This window comes from Globicephala melas, chromosome 1 (genome assembly GCF_963455315.2).
Source record: "Globicephala melas chromosome 1, mGloMel1.2, whole genome shotgun sequence".
Lineage (NCBI taxonomy): Eukaryota > Metazoa > Chordata > Mammalia > Artiodactyla > Delphinidae > Globicephala > Globicephala melas.
This window is the reverse complement of record NC_083314.1, coordinates 89,215,669-89,240,116: the sequence shown is the minus strand read 5'-3', so window position 1 is coordinate 89,240,116 and position 24,448 is coordinate 89,215,669. Positions and strand designations below refer to the sequence as shown.

The 24,448-nt window shown below is 38.2% G+C and overlaps 2 protein-coding genes across 2 annotated transcripts in view; one reads left to right on the top strand and one right to left on the bottom strand.

The window, feature by feature from the left end:
• The window catches only part of ST7L (suppression of tumorigenicity 7 like), a 196,027-nt gene extending 195,416 nt beyond the window's left edge, over nucleotides 1–611 (bottom strand). The window contains exon 1 of the mRNA XM_060301273.1: nucleotides 491–611. Within this exon, the coding sequence (XP_060157256.1) occupies nucleotides 491–536 (46 nt within the window). The 5' untranslated portion in view covers nucleotides 537–611. The remainder of the gene's footprint in view (nucleotides 1–490) is intronic.
• CAPZA1 (capping actin protein of muscle Z-line subunit alpha 1) overlaps nucleotides 10–24,448 on the top strand; it is a 46,825-nt gene continuing 22,386 nt past the window's right edge. The window contains exons 1-2 of the mRNA XM_030869054.3: nucleotides 10–697; nucleotides 23,953–24,016. Of these exons, the coding sequence (XP_030724914.1) occupies nucleotides 659–697; nucleotides 23,953–24,016 (103 nt within the window). The 5' untranslated portion in view covers nucleotides 10–658. The remainder of the gene's footprint in view (nucleotides 698–23,952; nucleotides 24,017–24,448) is intronic.

Sequence of the window (24,448 nt, the reverse complement as noted above, 5' to 3'; positions counted from 1 at the left end):
TCGGGAATCCTGGGATAGTGGCGGACCTGAAGTTGGCCTCTGTGAAGGCTGAGAGTCCCAGGGAACGGGGACCGAGAAGATTTGGAAGGTGGAGGAGCGCCCAAGGACTGGGGCTACCTATTCCTTCCGAGGGAGGGAAGGGGCGGATAGCGGCACCTATTCTGGAGGAACTGGGCTGAGATGTGACCCGGAGTGAAGTGTTTTAACCTCCATACGCGTGAGGGTCACCTTCCACACCATTCCTGGGGTTGAAAAAGCCACCGACCGTTCCAGAGTCGGAGCAGCACTTAGCCCTTTGGACTCGGCTGCCATGGAGAGCACTGGTACTGGGAAAATCTACAGGAGTAGCGACTGCAATTTGGTCGGCCGGAGCTCGGGCGCCAATACCAGCCGAAGCACGCTCCCAACGTCCCATAGATGAATGGGGAAATTAATGTAACTCAGTGAGAAAAATATTAGACTTAAAATCATTTAAGTCACGCGGACTTACTGGGGCGTCGGCGCCCGGGCCCATGACCCACGCCCGTAACTGACATGGCGCCCTAGCGGTCGGCGTTTCCGGGCGGATCCTTCAGACGGCCTTCGCTGTGATTCCATCATTCGGCCTCCTTCCCGGCCTGCCTCGCGCCAGGGCCGGGCTGGGCCAGAGCAGCCCAAGATGGCCGACTTCGAGGATCGGGTGTCGGATGAGGAGAAGGTAAGGGGTCCGCCTCTCTTTTTTATCTCTTCCCGGGACAGGGAACGGGGCCCCGACCCAGCTGCGGTGGGAACCCCGGCAGTACCCCCAGAAGAAAGAAGCGTCTTGGCCTTTGCTGGCATACGCTCTCCGCAGTCGGGATGCTTCCCTCTTGAGGGGCTTTCCTCTGCCTCACGGTGGCCCCAGTTCCCCATTCCTCAACTCTCTTTTCCCCCCGGGCCTGACGCACAGCCCAGTGGCCTTCCTGCGAGAGAAGAGACTTTACCTTATTGAATCGTGACTGTGGACTCTTTTTTGTATTTAAGAGAGGGGGCGATGATGATGTCGCGACGTATCAAGAAGCAGTTATTTTACCGCCTTTAGCTGCTGGGGCTCACCCCATCCCCCCATCTTTAGCTATGATTGGGGCTAGCTTAGAGCGAGTCACTTCCTGGTCAGGGTGGCCTCTTAACTTCCCTTTTGCTCCTCCTTCCTCAGGAAGTGATTTTGCTGTCACGACTTCTCGACAGGGAGAGGTCTCTAAGGTGTTGGCCGCCTATCCACACACACCCGTTTTCCCACATGCTGTCGGCTGAACTAATTCGCAGTAATAAATGTGTAAGCCTCAGGGACATTTGCTTCAGGATTTGAACACCACTCTTTTCTGTGTAGACACTCCCTTGATTGTATGTATACGGCGCCCGCGGTGACTCCATCCCTTCCATCTTACAATCTTTTAACGATAATTTTTGAAAAATAGTTTTCCATTTCTTGTTAACAAGGCTAGCCAATGAGTTTTTCTTTTTAACTCCAGAAAGGTTTTATGTAGCACATAAACTTCATGTTAACACATTCAAGTCTGGACAAAGCATCCTGCCTTCTTTGGTGCTCCAGTGTGGTATCTTTTTGATTATAGTTGAACTTGACACTGAGTAATTTGTACAATTAATTTCTTTAAAAGTGTCTTAAATACAAGAGAATATTTCACCTTAGGTGGAATAACTTTTTTCCTGACAGCTGCACACCTTTCTTAACAGTTTGTCAGGCTTTTCAGTAAATATGTTAAAGATTTTAGAGTCCATGGAAATTACAATGGTTCATTACATAACTCGTAAAAGGACAAGAATTATGTCTTTTGTTTTCCACAGTGGTTTTTACAAAATGTACACCCTTGAATGCTCTGTAAATGTATCTGGGGTTTTCCTCTTTTAATAAAAGAGATTGGGATGGCAAAGGGGACTGTTCATGATCCAAGAGTCCTCTGTACAGAATAATTTGATATACATATGCCATGCCATTTTGAAACGCTGAAGAATGTGCTAAATATTCACATGCCGTTGAACAACTCTTCAGCATTAGATTTTCTCATACTTGGAAATTGATTCTCATAAATGTATAAGATTTGGGGGGAAAGGGCATTTTACACTGTATATGAACTTATGCTAGAGAGAAAACTATAATAAAATGTTTATTCTAAGGCAAACAGTTATGATTCACATGAAATTAAGTTACAGTGAAAATCATGGGATAACAAAACATTTGTTAGCCCAACTGATGGTCCTCTTACTTTAAGCAAAAATACTGTTACAGCAAAATTTCACTAAGAATTTAAGGTAATAAACTTTGAAGTTTACCAGTGTTGGGTTTTTGTTTTTGACACAGGGGTAGAATGCCTTTCTAATTAAACTTGGGGGGAAAATATGTATTTCAAAGTGTAAAGATGTCTTTGGGTATTGACAGTGTTCAAATTAGTAACATTAACAGCCTTGATTTTGTAATAGCAGATCTCTGACCAGTTTTCTCTTATATCCCAGCATACTTCTTTTGCTGTTTAATTTTAATAATGACAAAGCAAGCAAATCATAATTAGTAAGGTAAATCTACTGCCAAAAAATGTTGATGAATTTTATATTCAGTGAACAGGTTTTAGATTAACTACATTGTTTTCATTAGTGAGATAATTAAGAATAGCTGATATAAAAAAACTCATATAATAAATCCTTATGATTTGGGATTACTGAAATTTTGTTAGATTTTTATTCCCAGAGATCAAGTGATCTGTATTTCTCTGTTGTGGATCAATAAGTAAAAAGAAAGGGCTTTGACTTGTAAGATTACTTAAATTCTCCTTCAGTTTTATACCTACCTTGACCCCTTTTCCTCCAGGCTTCTGATGCCTTTTAACTGAATTCAAGAATTGAAAAAGTATTTTTCCAAAAAGACTTGTTGATATGAATGTCTTAGCATTCATAAACAATAAGTGACCCTTAAGCGAGATTCTTGTTGTACAAAACTTTCATAACCGAGGCACTATTACAAACAAGATATTTTCAGGCTTAGTTTGTATATTGACTCTTCCTCGAAGGAACCGTGAAGTTTTCATTTTTTTTTAAATTTTAACTAAGACCTCAACTGCATTTGATTTGATTTTTTTTAACACGTGTGTCATGCCAAATATATTTTAATACTGCTTTTTATCTTTGTTACATTTTCTGAAAGCAGTGAACCCAGAGGTGAATTTGGTGGTGATGGTCTCTGGTTTCCTTGCAAGTATTTCTATAAAAGCTAGTAAGATCAACCATTCTCATAACCAACTGCTGAAGTTTTTTTGTTTTTTGTTATTTTTTTTGCGGTACGCGGGCCTCTCACCGCTTGCGGAGCACAGGCTCCGGACGCGCAGGCTCAGCGGCCACGGCTCACGGGACCAGCTGCTCCGTGGTCCCGTGGGATCCTCCCAGACCGGGGCACGAAGCCGTGTCCCCTGCATCGGCAGGCGGACTCCCAACCACTGTGCCACCAGGGAAGCCCACTGCTGAAGTTTTTATCACTTTATAAAGAGGAAGTTGGTTTTTTTAACTTCTGCATTGTTACCTGAAATGGTCATGATGAGCTGCCTAAATAAAACAGGAAGTTGAAAGTATAATAACTTGCAGAAATAACTACTTTTAGTTTTATCTTCAAGTTCAGTTTCTGAGAATGAGCTCTACTCCTCTAGTTACTTAGACTTTTCAGTTACTTGGTTCCAAAATGAAAAGATGCCATAATTAGGAAACTTGAGGTATGAGGTGAACTATGTGTTTGGATTCTTTGTACTGACTGTTTCCTTTATTTCATGATTCAGCATTTTTAAAACGTAAATGCAGACTGAATTTTAGGGCTGAAAAAAGTGCTAATAGCACATTTTTTTCCCTTCAGCCTAGCTAGTAGAATATTTGTGTACAACTTCAAAAGTACCATAACTGAAAAATGGATCCCTTTGCTTTTAGTTTAGACAATACCATCTTTAAGGCACTTTTTGAGAAATGGGTTTATCAAAATTATTTAGGAGAGATGTGGAAAATGTTGTAAATAGATACTGAAATTTGAGGGCTCTGTTAGAGCTTATGAAAAATATTTATACTTTTAAAGTGGATTTCCTTGATTATGTGTTACCCCTTTAATTTAGTAGGTGAGTTATTACCCTTACAGGGCGAAATAAACCCTAAAGCTTAATTGCCATGGCTATTTTGTGATAAGTCGTTGACTAGAATTAATACTACCATTTTTAAATCTTCTCTTCTGTTAGCTTTGCTGAGTAGTATTCATATGATCTGTTACAAAATCCTTGGACAGGAGCATAAAGCCTAAGCAGGTACAAACTCAGATGCCAATCTTCGGTGAGGAGCGTAGGTTCATTATAATTTCTTCTAGAACATCTAGCTGTTTTATTAGGACCAGCCTTAATGCTAAGCAAAGCAGTGTAATTTGTCAAAAAATTCAGACCCCAGGTTGGTCTAATTCAGAAGCCATGCTTTTTTCACTATACTGTTTTTAACATGTATCCGTGAATGAAGAAATCAGAATAGAGTCATCCATTTAATGAATTATAAATGAGGTATTGTGGGGTAGTGGGAAGGAATGATTCTGAGCCTCAGGAGATTTGGCCTCTCCTTGCTATGCTTTTGGTCACCAGTGTGATTTTTGAAAATTCACATACCTCTGTGGGCCTCGAAAGTTTTCTTCTAAAATAGGTAAGGGAAATTGGATCACACTGACTGAACAAAGTTTAATGAACTTTTTCAAACTCTAATTAAAAAAAAACACACACACAACTCTAAGAAACTGAAACATTAAAATGTTCCAGGAGTTTCTGTCATTGTTTACTTTGGCACATTTGCCCCATAACGAACCTGTGAAATTCTTGGTTACTGCAAGCAAGTCTTTTTATCTAGTGCCTAGCATACTACCAGGTACATAGTGTAGGCACAAGCTATTGGTATGAAAGAGACCAATCAATCACAGGTTCATTCATTCTTATATTTCCCCAGCTCATGCTCCCTCATTCTCCCTCCCCAATTATTTCTGGTAATCTGTAGGTATTTCTTGTGTTCAAGAATGTGTCCACACTCTGGGTGCCTCTTCCAGCATTCATTGTGCCTGAGCATCTACTGCCGTTACTGGTGCTCTGTCATGGCACTGCTAAGAACATTTGATCCCCTGGGAGCATTTTCCTAATAAATTCCATAAAGTTCCGAAGCCTTATTGCGTATCAAAATCAGTATGTATACTGTTGTCCCTAGGTATCTGTGGGGTAGTGGTTCCAGGACCCACGCCCCCCCATACCAAAATCCGCGGATGCTCAAGTCCCTTATATAAAACGTTGTAGTACAGTCAGCCTTCTGTTTCGGCATCCGTGGATACAGAGGGCTGACTATGTATACTTTGAACCTTGAAAAACCCCTAATAAAAGTATTTCCTTCATCTTCTATAAGTTCTCTCCTTTAGAGCTCAGAAAAACACACACTGTAGGATCAGGTGTCATTGTTCTTTTCTGTCTCCAGAAAACTCCTTCATCTTTTTGAAAAAAATTAAAAAGTTAAAGTCCTTTTATGGATCAGCTCCTGAAAATAAAAACCCTGGATAGGGGAAACTAGTCGTGATATTTTTTTTTTTTTTTTTTTTTTTTTTTTTTTTTCAGTACGCGGGCCTCTCACTGTTGTGGCCTCTCCCGTTGCGGAGCACAGGCTCCAGACGCGCAGGCTCAGCGGCCATGGCTCACGGGCCTAGCCGCTCTGTGGCATGTGGGATCCTCCCGGACCGGGGCATGAACCCGTGTCCCCTGCATCAGCAGGCGGACTCTCAACCACTGCGCCACCAGGGAAGCCTAGTCGTGATAATTTTTGATAGACAGTTTGACTACTTATGGATTTCTGAACTAGGTGATAATTTTAATATGTACTTACTATTATTTTCCCTTCTCCCTTTATCAGAACCTCCTGCCAACCTCTGCATTTCTGCTCATCCCACCATTATTCTCTTTTAGTCACATAGGGTCGGAACACTGCCATCATCTTTTTTCATCCTTAACCTCTCCTCTCATGTTCAATTAGTATTTCAGTCCTGTAAATTCTTCTTCCTATCATTAGGTTCTCTTCCTCCATTTGCATTAGTCTTTTTTAAAAAATTATTTTGAGTATATAGGAACTATAATCACATGCTTAAAATGGTAGGAAAGGACATGAGTAAAAAGTCCCCTCCCACCTATTTTCCAGCCACCCAGTTCCCTTGAGCGGCAGCCAATGTTACCAGCTTCTTTTCTATTTTATTTTATGTATTTATTTCTATTTTATTATTTTCAAATAGGTAGGTATACTTTTCATTGAACAATATGTCTAACCTGTCCACATTCCTATTACCATTTTCTTCATACAGGACCTTTTTTTATGCTTGGATTATTTTTAACAACATTCTTAATTGTTCTCTTTGCCTCCAGCCTCCCCTTTTCTTTCTATATTTTCACTGATTTACCATCTTCATACTACTAAATTTTGAGCAGCATGTAAAATTTATCTTTGCTATAACTGCACATGTATATTGTTAGGGCAGTGTCTCTGGAGATGGAATGTTCAGTTGAGTGGATCATTTGACATGTATGTTGTGATATATATAATGTATAAACAGGAAGACAGCATGATACCAGGCTGCACTAAAGAAAGGTGGTGGGTTTATTGGAACATGAGAGAACTTTGCCTTGTGAATTCTTTGCTTTGCATCTAGGTTACATTTAAGTGCTTATAATGTGCTAGATACTTTATGCGTTAAAATGTATTCATCTCAAAATATCCCCATAGGCTGCTTACCCCATTTTAAGTTGAGTAAACTGAGGCACATTTCAGGTTAAAAAATATATAACCAAGTGTCCAGAACTAGTAATAGTAGAGCAGATGCAGTCTGCTGGTAATCTACTTCCAGACCTGTGCCTTTACTCACTTTGATTCCTTTGAGTAGATAGTAGGTAGTGAATTGAGATAGCAAACAATTCTACTGAAATAATGACATAATCCTAAACTGCAGTCAAGTTTAATGGTATAGTGATGTGGATGCTTGTATAGACACTGAAATATTGATATTTTCTGGTCATGACTGCATTATAATTACTACCAAATTTGGGGGATGCCCTGGCGGTCCAGTGATTAGGACTCTGCACTTTCACTGCCATGGGCCAGTGTTCAATCCCTGGTCCAGGAACTAAGATCCCGCAGCGAGGGGGAAAAAATTCTACCAAATTTGCATAGTGCTCTTTTGAGCTTCTACAAATATGCCACTAAGAATTCTAGTATTTAAAATGTGTTATAAACTGAAGGTATTGAGAAACATGACTTCAAAAGAGCACTGTTTGTCTTCTTAAGAACCTCAGAACATTATTGCCTACAGCAGAATTGCTTATGTGTTTCTTTCAAAAGCAAGATTTCTGGGTTCTTTCCTAGACCAGCTGAATCAGAATTTGGGGGGACCAGTGCTCAGGAATCTATTTTTAATAAGCTTCCCAATAATTATTGTGCAACTTGAGAACCACCATTCATATCATAATCCTCTGCCTGTTAAGTTCAGAAGCTTGATTCATCAGGATAGTAAGGGACAAATTCATATTAGCTAGGCTGATGAAACTAGTGTTTAAAGGAGGATAGCAACTAATTTAATAAATACAGGAGGGCTTAGATTCCTTTTTTCAAGTAGATCAGATACATAGGAAATCAAATTATAATTTTCTCAGTTTAAGCATGGAGTCAGAACCAGAGATGTTAACTATACAGTCTAACATTTTAATGGTGTTTTCCTCCATAGTAGGGATATATATCCAACACCAAGACCAAGTCAGATCTTTGCGTAGTGCACCTTCTAACTTTTAACAGCAGTGGACTTTCTTTCTCTAGACAAATTTTACAAGGCTGGAAGGAAGTCATTATATATCAAAATTTTGCATATTGCAGTTTCTCCTGCAGTCTTTACCCTCTTAGTTAATGGCACCTTCATTCTTTAGTTGCTCAGGCCAAAAAGTTTAGTGTCATCTTTGATTCCTGCTTCTCTCACAATACACATACTGTCTATTAGCAAATCCTATAGGCTGTGCCTTCAAAACATACCTAGAACTTGGCTGTTTCTCATCATACCCCTATTTCAACCACTCTGGAAGAAGCCACCATGATTTCTCATGTAGATTATTGCACTGGCCTCTCTGGTCTCCCTGCTTATGCTTTTGTCTCTCCATAGGCAGTGTGTCCTCAATGAAACACCCAGAGTGATCTGGTTAAAAAATGTAAGTCAGAATATGTCACTCCTCTGCTCAGAATCCTCCAGTGGCTTCCCATCTTTTTCAGAATAAAAGTTTTTACTCTGACTACAAGTCCCTACATGATCTGGGATTTACCTCTTTACCACTTATGTCTCTGACCTTATCGCCTACCTATTCTCCCCTGGTCCTCTCTAGCCACACATCCTCACTTAATGGGTCTTTGCATTTGATCTGTCCTTTGGAGTTCTCTTCCTTCTATATCCCTCACTTCCTTCAGATATTTAATCAGAAATTACCTTCTCAGTGAAGCCCTCTGTGATCATCCTGTCCAGTTCCAATCTACCATTTTATATCCTCTTTCCCTGCTTTATTATTACTCCTTAGCATTTATCACTAGCTAGCATACCATGTAGTTTAGTTGTTTAATCTCATCTATTGTTGGGCTTCCCTGGTGGCACAGTTGTTAAGAATCCACCTGCCAATGCAGGGGACACGGGTTCGAGCCCTGGTCCGGGAAGATCCCACATGCCGCGGAGTAACTAAGCCCATGCATCACAGCTACTGAGCCTGCTCTCTAGAACCTGCGAGCCACAACTGCTGAGCCCACATGCCACAACTACTGAAGCCTGTGCGCCTAGAGCCCGTGCTCTGCAACACGAGAAGCCACCACAATAAGAAGCCCGTGTAGCCCCCGCTTGCCACAATTAGAGAAAGCCCATGCACAGCAACAAAGACCCAATGCAGCCAAAAATAAATGATCATAAATAAAATAAATATTTAAAAAATCTTATCTATTGTCTCTCTACCCACTATGATGTAAGCTCTGTAAGGACCATATACTGTTGAATCACCATTGCCTAAAACAGTGCCTTCATAGTAGGCCTTCAGATATTTGTTGAATGAATGAGTGAATGAATCTTGCTTGGATAGTTTTTTTTTTTTTTAACATCTTTATTGGAGTATAATTGCTTTACAATGGTGTGTTAGTTTCTGCTTCATAACAAAGTGAATCAGTTATACATATGTTCCCATATCTCTTCCCTCTTGCGTCTCCTTCCCTCCCACCCTCCCTATCCCACCCCTCTAGGTGGTCACAAAGCACCGAGCTCATCTCCCTGTGCTATGCGGCTGCTTCCCACTAGCTATTTTACATTTGGTAGTGTATATATGTTGGATAGTATTCTTAATTTCATAGTTAACTAACTCTTAGAGGGCAGACTAATTTCCAAGTTTTGCGAAGCCATATTGAGGACTCCAGTACTTCCAGATTAATTTTTGTTAATGGAACTTCCCACACAGAAGGCTTTGGCAGTTCTCCATTACCTTCAGAATAAAACCAGAATTGTTGTTAGCGTAACTACTGCCATCTGACTCATTTTACTCTTCCTTTCGCTTTTATTATCTCCAAATAAATCTGTTTCTGCCAAACTGGTCAGCTTACAAAACACTGTTTTTTCCCTACCTTTTTTTATTCTTACCAGTTCCCTTATTTGTAATGCCCTCCCTCTTTCTCCCACCCCCCCTACTATTTAAAGCACTTTGTAGAGCCCAGCTTAGATCCCCTTCCCTGTAGTTGTCTTTAACCAGCCCAACCCATATCCATCTCCTTCCTAAAAGTTCCATGTTGTATATTGTCTATAATACTCATTTGGCAGTTTTGGTGCTTTGAATTAGTTATTTTTAAATGATTGACACATCTTTACTGAGGGCTATTGTTTGTATAAGTTGTTTTGCTAACAGTGGTAAAGTATACAAAGATTTGAAAAGCCAGGATGCTGACTGTATGCTTGTCTTATGTTATTTGTATCCACTGTGAAGATTTGCACTTAGTATTAGCTTAAGGTAGTGGCTTTCAACCTTGACAGCACATGAGAATCACCCTAGGAAGCTTTTAAAAATTCTGGTGCCCAAGCTCTACCCCAGGTCTATTACATCAGAAGCTCTGTGGGTGGAACCCAGACATCAGTAATTTTAAGGCTCCCCAGGTGGTTCTAATTGTATAGCTTCTTCAGAACCAAGGCTTAAGGCAAAAGGGAATTTGTTGGCTTACTTCTTTTGCCATTCTCCTTTTTTATTTTATTTTATTTTTTTTGGCCACGCCGGGTCTTAGTTGCGGCATGCGGGATCTAGTCCCCCGACCAGGGATCGGACCCAGGCCCCCTGCATTGGGAGCTCAGGGTCTTACCCACTGGACTGCCAGGGAAGTCCCTGCCATTCTCCTTTTTGTCTTTATCTTTAGTACTCAGCTCACCTCAGTGCCTGGGACCCGATAAAGTATAGTTTGTTTTGTTTTGAGTGAATGAACAAATTAGTAAACACAAAGATTCAATAACATCTAGGCATTTGCTTAGGGAAAGAAAGTTAAGTACTATGTCTAAGTCCGTCTCATGTTACCTCATTGGATTCTTAAAGTAGTGCTAGATATATGAGCAGGTATTATACTCACAGATGAAGAAACTAAGACCCAAGTAATTAAGTGCTGAAGCTGCATGTGAAACCAGATCTGACTTCCAATGATTTTGGGAAAAAAAATAAATTTGGTAAAAAGATATACCTTTAAGTTAGAAATACCATAACGTGCCAGATATGCACCAGATCTTAAAAGCAAAATGCTTCTTCCCACTGCATCTGTTTCCAAGCCAGCATGGGCCCTCACTGCTGAACTCTGCCTGTTTGGACTTGGCATTTGCATCATTGCTTTCTGGCATGTGAATCTCAAGGCGTTTGGGTGGATTTTCCCCTGATTTCTTAATTTGGTCCTGATTATTTCCAAAACAATACTCATTGTATCTGGCCCCTTGGAACTTTTTACCTATCTGCCCACTCTCCTAGGATTGGGGGTGAGAATGTATATTTTAACAAGTCGCTTTTGTGATCTTTTCACTCACTTTAGTCCTTTTTTCTAACCCATTAGAACACTATATCTCAGACTTTTATATTTCCTCAGTTCTTGATCTAGACATTTAAATCCTCTAATTAAGCCAAATAGGGTCCTTTCCCTCCTTTCATATGTATATCAATGCTGTTTTGCATTTAAGATCAGACAGCTTTTTTATCTTTACTGAGATTGAGCCAGTACTTTTTTTTTTGACTTAAGGCTTTGTCACTTTGAACTTCTAAATGAACACTAAAGATATATACTTGGAAATCTTTTTACCTACATTTTGGATGTATTATATTAGGATAGTCCAGAGTGAGGACTGAGGAATGATTTCCTTCTAACTCGGTGCATAGAGAAGTTGTAAATTAAAAGGGAATGGTTGGGAAAGATAACTAAAAAACAAAATAGGAGCTATTTTTTGGTTCTTAAATGTAAATTTTATGGTTAAGTATGTTGTTTTTATATACTGTTATACACCGTAAAATACAATGCTGACTACTGTTAAAGAAGATTAATCTGACACTTGTTAAAATGATAAGAAGACTTTATTCAATACTTTTGTATTAGGGGAGAGAGATTGAGTTCAGGTCTAAATAAGCAAAGACTGCTGGGCATGAATAGCCAACAAGCAAGTGAGCGGGTCAGTAGGTGGAAAATTACTAACAGGAGACATCAGGGGTAGAAGGATTCTTGCTAACAGAAGATCGAGGACTTATACATCAAAAGTTGGGGACAAGGAACTTGATCAGATATCAAGAGTGGGGGAATTCTCTTTAAACTGAGAGCAGGGTTCTTGCTAAGACTGGGCTATGCAGGCCATAGACAGGATGGGGCCAAGATAAAAGACCTAACTGAGAAGAGGGCTCAGAGAAGGCTAACTAAAGTTTGGACAAGGAGAAAGTCTTTGGCACTCCGTGTGTGTTATATTATTACTTTAATAAATCTTCAAGCTGTTTTCCTTAGCATTGGTAGATTTTTTAGAAATGAAATTGCTCTACTTAAACTTGCCTGCCTTCACTACCTGTTTGTCTATATCTGACAAAACTTATAAGTGGTTACTAATAGAACAGTTTCTAAGAAATACTTGAAATGGCTTTTAAAAGAGTATACATAAAACAAATTATTTGGAAGTGTCGCCATCTTTTTTATAATGTTGATTCTAATTTAGACATATCTATGCTTTTTAAACCTTAGGCCTTACTGATAATGATAAATCAAAATAAACTATCAATATATACATCTAAAATTTTATTTATTTTTTTGGCCACGCCACACGGCTTGCAAGAACTTAGTTTCCCTGACCAGGGATTGAACCCTGGCCCTTGGCAGTGAGAGTGCAGAGTCTTAATCACTGGACTGCCAGGGAAGTCCCCTAATTGCATTCTGAATCTTTATAATATCTCCAGGTCTAAACTGGGAAAATAATATTTAGCTTATTTGGAATTTAAAAAAACATAGCTAACAGTAAGTTTATTAAGTGAAACCTTTTATTCCATATGGCCTTGGAGATCACTGAAAATGTATTTTTTTCTGAAATTATAGCCCCAAATTAAATTCTCACTAGCCTCTGGGAACTCTCTGCCAGCAGGGATTTTGTTTGATAAAGGCACTGAAACTGGAATTCTAGAGCTAGTTTGATACTGAAATACATGCATGTCAGCAGCTTGGAACCATCTATTAAATTATTGCCCCAGGCAGTTTATTGTTGATATACTGAAAGCCTTAGAAGCAGACCAAAAAAATGAACTACATTAAGGCAAGATGTATTTTAAAACAAACAAACAAACAAATAGCATCCTAGGGGGAGAGTGAGATGAATGGGCAAAGCACAGAGGTTTTTTAGGGCAGTGAGAATACTCTGTATGGTACTGTAATGGATACATGTCATACATTTGTCCAAATCCATAGAGTGTGCACCACAAAGAGTGAACCCTAATGTAAGTTACGGGCTTTGGGTGATAAAGATGTGTCAGTGTAAGTTCATCATTTGTAACAAATGTACCGCTCTGGTGGGGATTTTAATAATGGAGACTGTGCACATGGGGGGACAGAGTAAATGGGAAATTTCTGTATGTTCCTCTCAATGTTGTTGTGAACCTAAAACTGCTCTTAGAAAAAATAGTCTTAAAATACATAATAATAATAATAACAGCAGTAACATCCTAAATATCTTCAAATAGGAAAAACTGTCTTAAGAAATAACATTGAATTCCATGCAAATAGAACTTTCTTACCAGGATAAGAATAAGGTATTATCTCTTTCTGGAGGAGGAATGCAACTGCTTATCCTTGAATACTTCTGGAATGATGTAGAATAAAAAAAAGTAAAATAAATATTTATGAAAGCACAATTTACAACTATTTTTTTGAAGTATAGCCTAGTTGAAAACATGAGTAAACTTTGAAAAGATGTATTATCAATTTAAAGGGAAGCAGAGGGACTTAACTGGTGGTCCAGTGGGTAAGATTCTACACTCCCAATGCAGGGAGCCCAGGTTCGATCCCCGGTGAGGAGCTAGATCCTGCGTGCATGCTGCAACTAAGAAGTCTGCATGGCAACTAAAGATCCCGCATGCCACAGCTGAGACCTGGCACAGCCAAAATAAATAAATATTTAAAAAATAAAAAAAATAAAGGGAAGCAGAGTAGAGTCACTTTGAAAAACTTTTTTTGGTCAAAAAGAAGTTGTTGATATTTATAGTTGATGAAGATTGTAATGATGGAGAATATTAGGTGACTAGGACCCAAAGAACTTCTGGAAGAGAGGAATTATTTTCTCAATAATTTGAAGGCTTTGTTCAGTTTAATAATTTAAAGCAGCAATTATCTTGGTGTGACCGCTTAATAATAACTGACATTTACTGAGCCTCCATATTATATTTTAAATATTTTGCCAAAGACTTGACATATATTATCTTACTTAACCTTCACAGCAATTCTAAGAAGTAGATACTATCCCACTTTAGGGAGAGGCTGTGATTCAAAGAGATTAAGAGACTGAAATTCAAATCCAGGTCTGTCCAACTCCAGAGTCTTTATCTTTCCATTTTGCCATAGTACCTCATAATAATCTTAAAAGCTAAGCACACTTCCTTAGTGTTATCTTATTCAAAAGGGATTTTGTAAACATTTACTAATTGCCTATGTGCCGTTTACTTTGCTAGACCCTGTATAGGATAGAAAAAGAAAGCAAGACAGTTTGCCCAAAGAAAACTTAAGTCTTTGGGAACAGAATGGTACCTATAGAACTAATTGTCAACAGCAGTTATATTTTAGGTGCTATGATAAATGTTCAAAGTATGGTAGAAGTAACAGAGGATTCTTGAGACTTTAAGTAATGGGGAATATATCTTTGAAAGAAACAGATTCCCCAACCTTGGAAAATAGGAGTGATTTAGACAGGCAAAGATGAGAGAGGCACAAACTCAAGGACAGTTGTGAGTAAAGGCCCAGAAGTGAAGTCTTTAATACACTAATGAGGGAGATAAAGATTTTCATAGATACCTTGCTGGCAGAGATTTGGCTCATGAAGTATACAAAATTTAGGCAGTATAAACTGACCTGGGCCTTGCTGATAATTGGAATATGGATATTATCTAGTGAAAGATTTCTTCCTTGCCTGTCTGGAATTATCTACCAAGAATTCACAAAGAGCTGCAGTTGTTAAATATTCAACTTCAAATTCTTTTGTTAAGGAAACTATTTTAAAGGTAGTTATGAATAGATGTAATGTTGAAATGTGTGGGGTCTGTTATTAAAAGATTATTTAAAGGAATTCCCCGGAGGTCCAGCGGTTAGGATTCGGTGCTTTCATTGCCTAGGGCCTGGGTTCAATCCCTGGTCAGGGAACTAAGATCCCACAAGCTGCGTGGCGCAGCTGCATGACAAAAAAAAAAGATTTGAGTTTTATAAAAATTTTGTAAATTTATTTTTCGACTACATTTTCTAAAATTTCTTACTAAAATTAACAAAATTACAAAATTAAGCAGTTTCTAGGGAACAATGGGATATATTACTTTCTCAGTTTCATTTTTAAACTTCAGTACAGATATTAGTAATATAAAAATGAAATTTTGAAAACTGTAAGGATTGAGTATTTTACTTTATTTTCCTTTTTGGAGAGGTAAGAGGATAAGAAAAATGGGAAGAAACTGAAATCTAAGAAAACTTATCTTTCATTGATACTTACAGACTTTAAATTGCCCCTATTTAGGTTAGAAACATAATACAGTGCATTCCATGAAATTAACATTTTTGGAATATTTAAATATATGAAGGGGTAGAATTGTGTATGAGGCTTGAGTTACTCCCCCTTTAAAATATATATGGAGTTATATACCCTTTACCGCAGACACTATCATATGAATGCTATGTACAATGAACCTGTTACTTTATGAAATAGGGACTTTTTTTTTTAAGCAGAGTGAAGTTTTTGTTCAACTAAAACATCCATATCAGTGATTCTCAATTAGGAGGGGGGCTACATGCCTCCCCTCCATGGGATATACCTGCTGTCACCTTTCTTTCCCCATCCCAATCTTGAGAATGATTGACTAAATTACTGTTACTGTGTCATCCCTCATTTGTATTGCAGCAAAAATATTTTTGCAGTCACTAGCTGCTTAGCCATTTCTCTTTCCCCTTTTGCTTGTGCCAGTGATTTTGTTTACCTCTGTTAAATTTCATCTTGTTAGTTTTGAGCCAGTTTTGAAGCTGGATGATAAAATTTTGACTTTTAAAGTTGTTATTTATCATTTGATTTACCCCTCCCAACTTTGTGACAACTGCAGCTTTCACAAGGAAAGCTTTGTCTCAATTCCAGGTTTAAAAACAAAATTGTAAAAGGGCTAGGCCAAATCCATCAGACCACACTATAGATAATCCTCCTGAATTTTAATACCTATTAGTACTGCATAGTACAGATGATTGTCTAGTTCAGTGCCACCCCTTTGTACATATGTGACCTTGGACAAGGCACTTCTGAACCTGTTCCTTCATTTACAGTAGGGATAATAGTCTCTTCCCTGCCTATTTTTAACAAGCTGTTTTAAGATCAAAAGAGAGGTTATGAAAGAGTTTTGTAAACAATAAAATAGTATTCATTCATTTACATTCCTAGCTTGTGCCAGGTCTCAGTCCTAGGTATACAGCAATGAACAAACATAACAAGTTCTTATGCTATATGCTAGGAGTTGGCAGATCTGGTCCACTGCCTGTTTTTATATGGCCTAACAGCAAATGTATTTTGAATGGTTAGAAAAAAGATCAAAAGAAGAATATTTCATGATGTGAAAATTACATGAAATACAAATTGCAGTGTCTAATGTGTTAATTAACTCAATGAGGGTAATCCTTTCACACTGTATAAGTGTATGTATGTCAAAATCATCACATCGTACACTTTAAGTATCTTATAACTTTATTTGTCAATTGTACCTCAGTTAAAAAACAAAGTCTTACTGGAACACAATTATGCTCATTAGTGTACAGTTGGGACAGAGATCATGTGGCCCACACAGCCGTAAAATATTTACTGTCTGGCCCTTTACTTTAGCAGTTTGCAGACCCCTGCTCTGTGCTCTTGGAATTCTTTTGGAGGTGTTGAGCAGTAAAAATAAGTATATGTTCAGTGGTGGCAAGTTCCTTGAAGAAATTTAAAGCAGGTAAGGGGCAAGAATTATGAAGGGTGTGGAGGGTACAGTAGCTAATTTATGGAAGTCAGAGAAGGGTACTTTAGTAGGTGATATTTGAACAGAGACTTGAATGAAGAGGGAAGTGAACTCTCTGATAGAAGAGCATTTCTGGCAAAAGGAATAAAAATTGCAGTAGCCCTGAGGTGGGAGTGTAGCTATAGGTCTAGGAGCTAAACAGTAGGAGAATGAGACGGTGAACCAAATTGTAAAAGACCATGGAGCACACTTTAGATTTTAAAGTGATTATATAAATATATCATTACAATTTCTATTACAGGTATTCCTTCAATGTATTTTTATGGTATTATTATAGTGACAAATCAACTTAACACTTCAAAGCCTGTCTTCAAAGACTGTCAGATGTTTATCTAATACTAAGTATGGTCATCCCATGGAGGGGGATTGGTTCAGGGACCCCCGAAGATGTCAAAATCTGAGGATGCTCAAGTCCCTTACATAAAATGGTCCAGTATTTGCGTATAACTTACGCACATCCTGCCATATATATTTTTTTCTTTTTCTTTTTTTTTTTTTTGTGGTACGCGGGCCTCTCACTGTTGTGGCCTCTCCCATTGCAGAGCACAGGCTCCGGACGCGCAGGCTCAGCGGCCATGGCTCACGGGCCCAGCCGCTCCGTGACATGTGGGATCTTCCCGGACCGGGGCACGAACCCGCGTCCCCTGCATCGTCAGGCGGACTCTCAACCACTGCGCCACCAGGGAAGCCCCTGCCATATATTTTAAATCATCTCTAGATTACTTGTAATGCCTAATACAATGTAAATGCTATGTAAATAGTTGCTAGTGTATGGCAGATTCAAGTTTTGACTTTTGGAACTTTATGGAATTTTTTTTTCCTCTGAATATCTTCAATCCTTGGATGCAGAACCCATAAATACAGAGGGTGGACTGTAATCCATCTTTTTTACTAACTCTCAGAAGGTAACATGGGGACTGTTGACCATGACAGTGTTTTTTTGGTTTGTTTTTATTTCTGGCTGTGTTGGATCTTTGTCGCCATGCGCGGGCTTCTCCCTGCAGCGGCTTCTCTTGTTGCAGAGCACGGGCTTTAGGTGCACGGGCTTCAGTAGTTGCAGCATGTGGGCTTGGTAGTCATGGTGCAGGGGCCTAGTTGCTCCACAGCATGTGGGATCTTCCTGGACCAGGGATCGAACCTGTGTCCCCTGCATTGGCAGGCGGATTCTTAACCACTGTGCCACCAGGGAAGTCCAACCATGACAGTGTTTTAGGACCCCATGTTGGCATCTAATGATAACTACATTTCTTTTAACTGCTCATTTAGAACTTCACCCTTGCCAAGTGTATATATCTTCAAATCTCCCCACTTTCATTTAAAATCTAGATGTTTTGGTTTCTTTAATTGGACATTTCTCTGGTTCTTGATATTCTCAGATAATTTTCTAAAAATTATTTATTGTATAGGGAATGTTGGCATGCCCCTTTTCTGCTTTTAAAAAATTTTTTCATACAAATAATTTATATTCCTTGTACAACTTTTTGAACATAGAGATAAGCCAAAAAATAGATGAAAAGTATCTTGTAATACTTCTATCAGAGGTAGTCCCAGTTAAAAGTTAGTAGCTATACATATATGTAAATATATATACTTAAAAAAAAAACAGGAATACATCATTTTGCAGCCCTTTTCACTCAACAGCATGATAAATATCAACCCATGTTAACAGATAGAACACTTCTCAAACTCTTTCGCTTTCAGGACCCATTTACACTCTTAGAAATCTGGTTGTTTTTTCCCCCAGTTTTATTGACATACAGCGCTATGAGTTTAAGGTGTACAGCATATGATTTGACTTACATACATCATGAAATGATTATCATGGTAAGCTTAGTGAACATCCATCATCTCATAGATACAAAAGTAAATAAATAGTTTAAAAAAAAAGTTTGCTTACGGTGAGAACTCTTAGGACCTACTCTCTCAACAGCTTTCATATATAAAATACAGCAGTGTTAACTATATTTATCATTTTGTACATTACATCCCTAGTACTTATTTATCTTATAACTGGAAGTTTGTACCTTTTGACCCTCTTTCCCCACCCCTGTCTCTGGTAACCACAAATCTGAATTCTTTTTCTATGAGTTTGTTTTTGAAGTATAATTAACCTACAACACTATGTTAGTTCGTGTTATACAGTGTAGTGGTTTGATATTTCTGTACATTTCAAAATGATTACCACAATAAATCTAGTTATGGTATGTCACCATATAAAGATTGTGCATGAACTATAACCCTTAATAGTTATTGATTATATTCCCCACACTGTACATTTCATACCAGTCACTCATTTATTTTGCAACTGGAAATTGTACCTCTTAATCTCCCTCACCTATTTCTTTCCTCCCCCCACCCCCTCCCTTCTGACAACCACCTGTTTGTTCTCTGTATCTGTTACTCTTTCTGAGTTGTTTTTTAGGTTCCACATATGAGTGAAATTATATAGTATTTGTCTTTCTTTGTCTGACTTATTTCACTTAGCATAATACCCTCTAGGTCCATTCATGTTGTTGCAAATGGCAAGTTTTCATTCTTTTTTATGGCTAATATTCCATTGCATATATATGTGTACACACACACACACCACATCACATCATTATCCATTCATCTAGGTTACTTCCATATCCTGGCTATTGTAAATAATGCTTCAATGAATATAGAGGTGCATTTATCTTTTCTACTTAGTTTTTTCATAGAAATTGAGTTTTGGTTTTTGTTGGTTGGTTGGTTAGCTTTTTTGTTTTCTTTTTTTTTGGCTGCACCATGTGGCATGTGAGATCTTAGTTTCCTGACCAGGGATTGAACCCGTGCCCCCTGCAGTGGAAGCACGGAGTCCTAACCACTGGACTGCCAGGGAATTCCAAGAAATTGAGTTTTTATTTATGTGGCTTGTATGTATTATATTAGATATTAAAACTTACAGATTTTTAAAACAATTCATTTTAATATAATGATAAATTTATTGCATATTAACATAAATGGTTAGTGTTTTTTAAAAAACTTTTTTTTTGAAAATGCAGAAAGAATCAGTAGAAAAAGTAGCATTGTTTTACATTATGCAGATCTTTTAAATATCTCCATTCAGTTTGTTATGCTGTGTTGTCTTAGTTTGTACATATTGTTCCCTCCACGGGGAATGCTGTCCTTGGTATCTACTCATCCTCCAATCCAGCTCAAACATCACTACCTTTGAAGGTCACCCCAACCCCTCCTTATATACGTAATGTAGAGTTGATTGCACCTTCCTTTGTGCCTCATTGTGCCTTTTAATGTTTTCTATATTACTATCTAGGTGACAGATCCTTTGAGAATAGTGACAATGTCTTATTCAGTATTTAATCTTTATTTACTGACTCTTCTCTTCCTAGCTGCTCAGTAAATGTTTGCTGAATGGATGAACTGCTACTTTTTTTTTTTTTGCGGTATGCGGGCCTCTCACTGTTGTGGCCTCTCCCTGTTGTGGCCTCTCCCGTTGCGGAGCACAGGCTCCAGACGCACAGTCTCAGCGTCCATGGCTCACAGACCCAGCCACTCCGCGGCATGTGGGATCTTCCCAGACCGGGGCACGAACCCGTGTCCCCTGCATCGGCAGGCGGACTCTCAACCACTGTGCCACCAGGGAAGCCCAAACTGCTACTTTTTTACATGCAGAGTCATTTCATCCATTATCCAAATGACTGTTTTTCAATTATGGAAATTCCATCAGATTTTATAACTTTTGAAAATTTGTGGATAGTTTCATAAATATTAGTAACTTGAACTTTCAATTTGGTAACTTTTATGCATTCAAACGTTAATAAGTAGTATGTAAAATATGGCTGTGGCTTTTTTCTTTTAAGGGAAATTGCTTTTGCGGTAGTATATGAATATATTTTTGAATTACACACACTTAATTTTGCTTGACCGAGGGGAGTTTCATAATTATGTAAGGATTATGGGACATGCACCTTGACAGAAAGTGGGATAGACCATAGCTGCTCAACAGACTTGCCACAAATAGACTAAAAAAATAGGTTTGCTATTCAAAATAGGTTTGCTAATTTCTTAAATAAGCGATTGACACCAACAGTTGACAAGTACAGTAATATGATTAAGTGTACATGCCAGAGCAGATATACACAGTTGGAAATCCATATTGGAACTGTGTAATATAATTCTCATGAGTTGAGCAGCATTTCTTACTTCCTAATTAGAACCCCTCTTTTTATTTTTGTTGCTCAGTTAATTTAAGAGCTTTATGGAATATTTCCTCTTAATCTCCACCAGTTTTCATCCCAGAAAAATAATATATTAGTGACAATTACCCTGTCACATTAGGGTTCTCAAACTGTATGTGCATAAGAATATCCTAAGGTGTTTGTGATATAGATTCCTCATACTTGCTTCCTGATGGTCCACATAAAAGTTTTGTCTTCTAAGTCTTTAGAAGTCATACAGAATTTTATAGCTCAAAGAAATTTTGCAGATCTCCTAATCTCTTTTAGGAGTAGGATTATTATGAGGAAACTCAGAACCAAAAAAGGTTAGCAATGTTTCCAGAATCACAAATCTAGTTAGTTACTGGACCAACAGAGCCAGTAATTAGAATCCAGTTTTCCATTCTGCCTTGTTCCATGAATCGGTAGGCCTTTCTTGACTGAAAAGGTAAGTTTGGCTATGGAGCAGCTTTTCTTTTACTCTTTTTAGAATCAGAGCAAAGTCACATAAGATCTTCCATATAAACCTAGGGATTCTAAAGTTGTAAAGTATTTCTATCTTTTTCTAATTCTCTTCTCAATCCCAGCTTTATTTTCCAAAGATTCTTAAAAGTCTTTTTTTTTTCCCCCTTAAGAATGGTTTGACTTTGATGATAACCTTAATTTGACTGGGTCAATAAGAACTTAAAGTTGTTTGAAGGAAATGGAAGAAGTCAACAGAGGATGCCTATCTGGAAAGTAGAGCTCAGTTTATTGTCAGATATACCATGTTCCTCTTTGCCCCTCATCAGTGAGTTGATCATCTTTATACTCATCACATCAGAATTTTCAGTGTCCTTTCTCTCATAGTGTGTTAGAATTATACTGAGAGACCCATTTTAGGTCAGTCATGTTAACATTGCTAACATCATTATTACATATGTAGAGATACAGATATAGCTAAATGATATTCCAAATTGTTTTTTTCCTTCAATATAGGTTTGTATATTCTTTGTATTTCATATTTTACTTGATGAGAGATGAGAGACTGATTTGTATGGCAGACTGAGTACATGGTTTTACCTTACCTTTTATGCCAAAACTTTTAAAATGAAAAAGTAGGAAAAAGTGGAATGGGAAGAGAAATAAATTAGTAATAGTTTAAGTAGTGTCATGGGAGGATATCTATTTAAGGAGCAAGAAGGGAAGAACTCAGAACAGTCTTGGAGTGGATTAGTTGGGGAATTGTTCTCTAAACTTACTGGACCACTTGGCTCCTCCTTTCATTCCCATTTGGGCTAAGCTGCAGACGAATAGTATTTGTCCTCAGAATATAGCAATGAGAATGAGCACTGGGAGCAGAGAGGCAGGGCAGTGCCCCAGGGAGCCTGTGGCCTTAGGAGGCTCACTCAGAAGGTAATCTGCTCACACATTCTTGGCAGCAAGTCTACTCTTTCCCTCCCCTACAATCAAGGAGACATGCTTCAAGTAAACAGAACAGGCAAACTAAATTGAATTCAAAGAGGAGCAACAAACATTTGTGGAAAATCAGTACCATGAAAGAGAGGCACCAAACTCAACAAACAGTATATCTAAATTCTTAAGAAGCAGTCAATAAAACAAGACTTTAAAATAAGTATAGTTAATAACCGCAAGGAGACTGAAGAGATTATTGCACACACAAGAAATAAAAAAAGTCTTGGAAATTAAAAATAGAACGGTTAAAATAATTGTCTGAAAACAAAATGGGCACAGCTGAAGAGCATGTTAGTGAGTTGAAAAATGGAGCTGAGGAATTCTCGCTACACAAAGCATAAAATGACAAAAAAGGTAAAACAGGAGAAAAAATTAGTTATGCAGGTTAGATAATAACATTTCAGCATCCATCTCTAATCAGAGGCCCAGAAACAGATTGACAGTAGTGGGCAGGGGAGGGAATCAGAATGAATAACAAAAGAAATATTTTCCATGGCATTTTTAGGACCTTTAGTACAGTGCTGAATAGTTTAGGTGACAGGAGTCATATTTGTCTTGCTTTTAAAATTAGTGACACTGCTCATGTTTCATCATTATTGAATAAGCCGTAAAATTTTAGTAGATAACGCTTTATAAAGTTAAGGAAGTTTATTATACTAAAAACTAGTAGTTTTGTTATTGTTTTATGATATTTGGATGGGTGTTGAATTTTGTCTTTTTTCCAGCATTATCACAAGGTTTTGCTTTTAATTTGTAAGTTACATTGATTTATTAGTATTGAATCATTCTTGCATTGGGATAAACACCATAAACACAAATTGGCATAATACCAATTAGCTAATATTTTATTTAGTTTTGCTGGTGTTCATAAATGAAATAGGATCATACCTTTCTCTTTTTGTGACTGCAGTATATATATATATATATATTTTTTTTTTTTTTTTTTTTTTTTTGCGGTACAAGGGCCTTTCACCGCTGCGGCCCCTCCCGTTGCGGAGCACAGGCTCCGGGCGCGCAGGCTCAGCGGCCATGGCTCACGGGCCCAGCCGCTCCGCGGCATGTGGGATCCTCCCGGACCGGGGCACGAACCCGTGTCCCTAGCATCTGCAGGCGGACGCTCAACCACTGCGCCACCAGGGAAGCCCCCGACTGCAGTATATTTTGACCAAAAATTGATCATTTAGCTTTTTAAAAAGAAAAATTCAAAATTAAAGCAGCATGTATATCCCCAAATTAGAACAAATCTGTATTGATAATAAACACTTTGAGATGTTTTGTGAAAAGAATATCTGAAGGCTCCTAAACGTTTGTAAGGTTTAAACAGGAAATTATATTTCAAGGGATGTGATAAAAATTTTGTTATCTGTTAATTCCTTCCTCTCTTATATGCTACTCTTCTCCTTCCCCTCTTATATTCTACTCTTCATAATTCTTTTACTAAAAATTGTATTTCTGTTTAGGTACGCATAGCTGCTAAATTCATCACTCACGCACCCCCAGGGGAATTTAATGAAGTGTTCAACGGTGAGTAAAGATTCGTACGTAGTTATTTTAAACCCTCCTTAATCACATACAAGCACTTATTGAGTTTGCTATCTCTTTTAATCCTTATAACATTATAGATATAGCTAAGGAAATCAAAATTCAAAAAGGTTAAAATAATTTAGCCCATATCACCCAGCTGGTAAGTATCAGAGCAAGGATTCAAACCCAGGTCTGAGTCAAAAGCATGCTCTTAACCCATACATTAGGGTACCTATCTTATGTGAGAAAAGATTTAAAGTAATTTAATACTGATAAATGTAGAAACAATGTTTAATTGTTTTATATCATTATAAAATATAGCTTAAATCTCTTCAGTGCTTTTACTCAGGAAGTGCCATAGCATAGGACATTTTCTAGAGCCACTGGGGCTGAACTGACTGTATCTGGGAAACTTGTTAAATATACAGATTC